The sequence below is a fragment of the Dipodomys merriami genome, unplaced genomic scaffold (assembly GCF_024711535.1).
Source record: "Dipodomys merriami isolate MVZ:Mamm:240054 unplaced genomic scaffold, mDipMer1.0.p SCAF_22, whole genome shotgun sequence".
NCBI lineage: Eukaryota > Metazoa > Chordata > Mammalia > Rodentia > Heteromyidae > Dipodomys > Dipodomys merriami.
The window spans coordinates 23,006,316-23,012,315 of NW_027203604.1; the positions used below are offsets into that span (position 1 = coordinate 23,006,316).

The 6,000-nt window shown below is 46.8% G+C and overlaps 1 protein-coding gene across 1 annotated transcript in view; it reads right to left on the reverse strand.

The window, feature by feature from the left end:
• Positions 1 to 3,675, reverse strand: part of Fbp1 (fructose-bisphosphatase 1) — a 28,887-nt gene extending 25,212 nt beyond the window's left edge. Inside the window, exon 1 of the mRNA XM_070033697.1 lies at positions 3,304 to 3,675. Within this exon, the coding sequence (XP_069889798.1) occupies positions 3,304 to 3,473 (170 nt within the window). The 5' untranslated portion in view covers positions 3,474 to 3,675. The remainder of the gene's footprint in view (positions 1 to 3,303) is intronic.
• Positions 3,676 to 6,000: the final 2,325 nt, after the last annotated feature.

The window sequence follows — 6,000 nt, forward strand, 5'->3', positions numbered from 1 at the left end:
GTTGTTTTTAATGTACTATGTGATTTCTTGTTTCTTTTTTTGTTTAATTTCCCCCCTATGGTATATCCCCTGTTGTCACTGTATTTGATTTTGGTACCCTAATTTTGTATATATGTTTATCTAAATTAGGGAAGGGAAGGGGAACAACAGAATGCTGAGACAAAGGCCAAAGGAAGAACCAATGCAACAGTAATATTCACAAGATAATATGTTGGAAATAATCTGTACAACTGGGGGGGGCATTGGGAGAGAGGGAAAGTGGGAGAAAAATGAGGAAAGGGGTAACAAGTTTGACAAGAAATGTATTTATCACCTTACTTATATAACTGTAACCCCTCTGTACATCACCTTGACAATAAAAAAGAAAAAGAAAAAAAAGGTGGTGGTAGCTGATGACTCTTATCTCCATCTAATCACCAGAAAGTTGTAAGCGGAGCTATGGCACCAGACTTGAGCAAAAAAAGCTAAGGAATATCACCAGGGCTTGAGTTCAAGCCCTAGGACCAGCACAAAAATAAAAATAAAAAAAATAAACCTTTAAGAATGCAAAGAAAGCGATTTTTGTTTTTGCCAGTCCTGGGCTTGAACTCAGTCCTGGGCACTGTCCCTGAGCTTCTTCTGCTCAAGGCTAGCACTCTACCACAGTGCAACTTCTGGCTTTTTCTATTTATGTGGTACTGAGGAATCGAACCCAAGGCTTAGAGTGCTAAGCAAGCACTCTACCACTAAGTCACCTTCCCAGCCCAAAAAAGAAAATAATTTTTAAATGACTTGAAAATAGGAACAAGATTTAGAGAATGAATTGTCAGCTGCCAGCCAAGAATTCATGAGAGAGATTTGAAGTTTGATGAGTTACATTTTTTTTCCCCTGTGGTGCTGGGGGGTTGAACCTAGGTCTCTTGTGTGTTAAGCAAGCACTCTATCCTTGAGTTATATCCCTTATATACTATCTAAGCTTCATGATTTCTTAAAAAAATTATAATAATTAATTAATTAAGGGAGACTTGTGTGTTGTAGCAAAAGGACCTTGAAGTTGAGGTTCTAAAGACAGAGGCCAAGTCATATTTCTGACTTGTATTCCTCACCCATACAACTAAGGAAATGGACTAGTTAACAAAGGAGTCTCATTCAAGTTCAAATTCTATGATTCTATGAAAGAGAGTGGGAGAGAATGTGTACAAAAGGCTTCATGATCCAACTCCTGATGACTTCCTAATGGGATAACATGGATAAGCTTCACAACTCCTTCTGGTGAATGAGGTTTGAGCAAATCTGCAATCTGCAACCATCCCACCCCTCTCGGAGAATACCCTTCTAAGGCCAATCTTTAGCACTAATAAGCTCTTTGTAGGCATGCTGTCTTTTCATATATCAAAGAATGTAATGAACATAATTTGAAGGCCTGGCTAGAGATCTTGTCTGATTGCTACTGGCCTGATTACATGTCATGCTGAGAACAGTCAAAGTTTTACTTTCCCATAAGAGTCCAGCTGCTGGTCTCCTCTACCAGCCAGGCATCCACACCTGTTCCTATACCACAAGAGTCACAGGACAGTGAACACCTAAATGCCTATTATTAAGGGGAAGAGTTCTATAACTCATGACTATCTGTGCAGTGCAATAGTTTAGAAGGAGATAGAGTTGGAGGCATGGCTCAAATAATAGAGCACCTGCCTACTAGCAAGCCTGAGGCCCTCAGCTCAAATTTAAGTACCACCAGAAAATAGGAGGTAAATTAATATGTCCATTAATATGACATTGCTGACTTGGCATATAGTTGGAATGATAAAGCAAACTCAGAAAAGAATGTTAAGTATAACCTCATTTCGTTTACATATAGGAATATGCAAATACTGGTCATGTATAAATTTATATGAGCATAAAGCAGTAGCCAGGAGCTGGGCACCAGTGACTCATGCCTGTAATCATAGCACTCAGGAGGCTGAGATCTGATCATCGTAATTCAAACCAGCCCAGGCAGGAAAGTTTGTGAGATGCTTATCTGCAGTTAACCACCAAAAAGCCAGTGATGCAGCTGTGTCTCAAGTGGTAGAGTGCCAGCCTTGAGCAAAAAAAGCTCAGAGACAGCACCTAAGCCCTGAGTCAAGTCCCATGGGCTATCACATGGGCTGACAAGCCCCAGATCTGGCATGTCCCAAGACACTCTCTCTCTCTCTCTCTCTCTCTCTCTCTCTCTCTCTCTCTCTCTCTCTCTCTCTCTCTCTCTCTCCTCCTCCTCCTCCTCCTCCTCCTCCTCCTCCTCCTCCTCCTCCTCCTCCTCCTCCTCTTCCTCCTCCTCCCCCCCCCACACACACAGGATAGCCAAGAAATCAACCAGAGAACTATTAAGAGTGAATAGTGCCAAGAATTTATGTGAGGTGGGTTTCACCTTTTTCTATGTGCTCTTTTGAATGGTTTGATGTTTTTGTCAGTAAGTGCTGTCAGGAGGTTGAGATCTGAAGGTCCTAATTGGAAGCCAGTCAGGATAGAAAAGTCCTTGAGATCTTTATCTCTTAACCTCCAGAAGGGGTAGAAAGCTGGAAGGGGGTTGGTTCAGTGGTAGAGCACTAGCCTTAAGTGGAAAAAACTAAGGGACAGTTCCCAGGCCCTGAGTTCAAGCCTCAGCGCTTGCACAAGAAAGAAAGAATGAAAGAGAGAGAGAAAAGGAGAGAAAGAGAAAGAATGAAAGAAAGAAAAAGAGAAGGGAAAGAGAAAGGAAGAAAGAAAGAAAGAAAGAAAGAAAGAAAGAAAGAAAGAAAGAAAGAAAGAAAGAAAGAAAGGAAGGAAGGAAGGAAGGAAGGAAGGAAGGAAGGAAGGAAGGAAGGAAGGAAAAAAAGAAAAGCTCTGGGAACTTAAGGGGGGGCACCTGTCCCTAACAAAACTTGTTTAGGTCAAGGAGATAAAGGTAACCACGAACCCTAATTCCAAGTATATGAAGAACAAGTAGAAATAAAGAAGGAACGGAAGACAAAGCTACCACTTTCCTATCTGAGGCCAAATTTGGGGTAAGGGTGTAGCCGTTTTCATGAGGTAGCTGAGGCCGGCCAAGGCTGCTTGGGCCAGAGGACAGAGATGCAGGATGGAGGCAGATGCACCTGGGAGACAGAACCCGGTCCCCCTCCCGCCATGGTCACCTTCAAGGCCAAGGGGAAAGGGGGCCTATGCAGTAAGTAGTGCAGTGCAAGCTTCCGCAGAAAGGCTCTCAGCTGTCACACGGCAGACAGGTCTTAACCCAGATTGGAGGTGGAGTGCCGGGCAGACCTCCAGGTGGACACACAGACAGGGGCCACGGCTCTAACTCACAGCTGCGCGATGCCCGCCTTCCGCACGGCGGAGGAAATGGCTTTGACGGCGGTGCAGAGCGAGTTGAGCAGCTGGGTCATCTCGCCCGTGCCGCTGGCCTTCCTGCCCTCCTCCATGACGAAGCGGGTCACGGTGCTGATATTCGTGTCGAAGGGGGCCTGGTCCGCCATGCTGGGGCCGGGATGCTGGTGAGCCCTGCGATCAGTGCGCGTGGCAGGTGCCGGCGGGCCGGGGCGCACCGCGGGGTGCGCGAGACAGGTGCTGGAGGAGACCGGTGCGGGCGGCGGGACTCGAGGCTGAGCACGACCCGGAGACACCAACAGACCGACCTCTGCAGCAGCCGGAGTGCACAGAGCTCGCCGCGGGGCCAGGCGCTGCCCGATCACCCGCAGGGTGCTTCCTGGGGGAGCCTATGGGCGCCAGGTCTCCGCCCTCCCAGCCCTTGGGAACACCTGCCCCACCCCCCCCTCCACAGTCCTCCCTCCCCCGCCCCCAACTTCTGCTCCGCCCCCATTGGATCGCCCCGCAACGCCGGGATCCACCTTGTCGGTTCCCTTCCCCCCCCCCAGCGATCCGCCACCTCCACTTCCTCCCCCCTCGTCCCGCCCCCCACCCCCCCACCCCACCCTTGGCCTGCCACCTGCGTTAGGAAGCCCGAGTCCGGATCACCCACTTGGACTCTGCCTGAGAAGGCGTGACCTGCTGGTTCCCAAAGGTGAAGGAAGAAGGTACCCAGCTAATCAGGGAAACTCACGCTCCAGCCCACATGGCTAGAGTTAAGGTCTTTTTTTTTTTTTTTTTTTTTGTCTAATCATTTTTCCAAGAAGGTTTTTAGCCCTGGACAAGCCTGAGACTAATATCCTCCTACCTCTCTACCTGATGGGGCTAAAGGCATAACCCACTGCACCCAGCCTCTCCAGGCTAGATTTTAGTTCAGTCAGCCCATGTCTAGATCCTTCCGTCCTCCTTTTCTCAGGATTCCTGGAATTAGAGTTGGGGAACGTTTCTTTTCCAACCTGTATATTTCGTAGGGACAACAAATGTAGACATACAGAAAGATTTCTTTTCTTTTTTTTTTTTTTTTTTTTTTTCATTTTCAGGCTGAAGTCGGCAGAGCAGACATCCTGGCTCATTTATAGACACCCTGCAATTTGTGCACTGATGTACAGAAAACCTACCAAATAAGGTCCTGTATTCTGAAGGTAGAATAAGGCATGGAATTTCTGCCCGCCTTGAGTGACATTTGAACAGATACCTTTAAAAAAAAAGTTTATGGTTTGTTACATGAGCACTGTCATGGAGAAAATGAAATAGGAAAGGGATGGAGAGAATGTGGGAGTGGGGTGAGGGTAAACTGGGAACTCAGGAAAAATCTCACTGAGAGCTGAAAGATGCTAGGGAGAAGCCAATGAAGGCAGGGTGAAAAGCAAGTGCAAAGGCCCTGAGTCTGGAAGATGTGTTGCAGCCCAGCCTATGGAGGCTGAAATGGACCTAGTAAAGACAGAGCAACTATGGTCTGGGGAGGAAGGGAAGACACAGATGTTTTCAGCTTACTTTGACTTTTACTTGGAAGACACCAGTGCAGTTTCCAAAAGAGGAAAAGCATATATCTGCCCTATGTTTTCATACTCTGAGTTTGAATCCTGAGAAACAAGTGGGGCTGAGAGGGGAAGATGTGGAGAGCAAGATTAATGGAGGGTGGAATGCCTACTAGACCCCCAAGGGAATGTCAAGGAGAGAGACAGGGTGCATACTGGAAATACAGATAAACATGGGTAAGCTGGAAAGCAGCACTGAAGAATGATGGATGGGATCGGCCGAAAGCCAGCAGGTGTGGCATCCAGAAGCCAAATGAACAACCCAATTGTTCATGTAGGGCAACTGTGAGCCAGATGCTGTGGAGGAAGCTGCAAGGTGAGATCTAACACTGACATCTGGATTCAGCCATGGGGACCAGCAGTGCTGATTCTCGTGTGTAGAGTCGTTTTATGTGAGAGCGCTGGATGCAGAAGGTGATGGTAGCAGCAGGAAAGATGGTGGCTGTCTCTTCAGTGACACAGCTGAGAAAGAGAGCTGCTTATCGAGCAACATTCTGTGTAAAACACTGCGTTGTGCTGAAAGAGGAGAAAGCTTGACCACTTTAAACATGAAATCTGCAATATAGTAACTACTAGTCTGGGGCCTAGAAACTAGTCATAGCTGCTCCTCTTGAAGAGTTTGCCTCTTTATGCATCTGATTTTCAGTCCTTCAAGTCTTGTGTATGGCCATACAAGCTGTATAGTCTAGCTGGGCATTCATTGGTGGCTATAATCTTAGTTATTCAGGAGAATGAGATCTAAGGATTATGGTTCAAAGCCAGCCAGGGAAGGAAAGTCTGAAAGACTCTTATCTCTAATGAAACCCCCAAATTCTGGAAATGGAGCTGTAACTTAAATGGTTACAGCCTTGGCCATAAAAGCCAAGGGACAGCAACCTAACCCTGAATTCAAACCTAGTACTAGTGCATGCGTGCGCGCACTTGTGTGTGCGCACACACACACACACAAACACACAATTATGTAGTCCAGTATGACCCATCCTTAAGTTTAAATGCTTGGGACATCATCCCAAGCTCAGGGTTTGGTTGAGCAGATCTGTTGGGTTCTTAGCTCCATTCTGAGATCTCAGGCCAGATATCTAACCTGTCTAAACTCAGT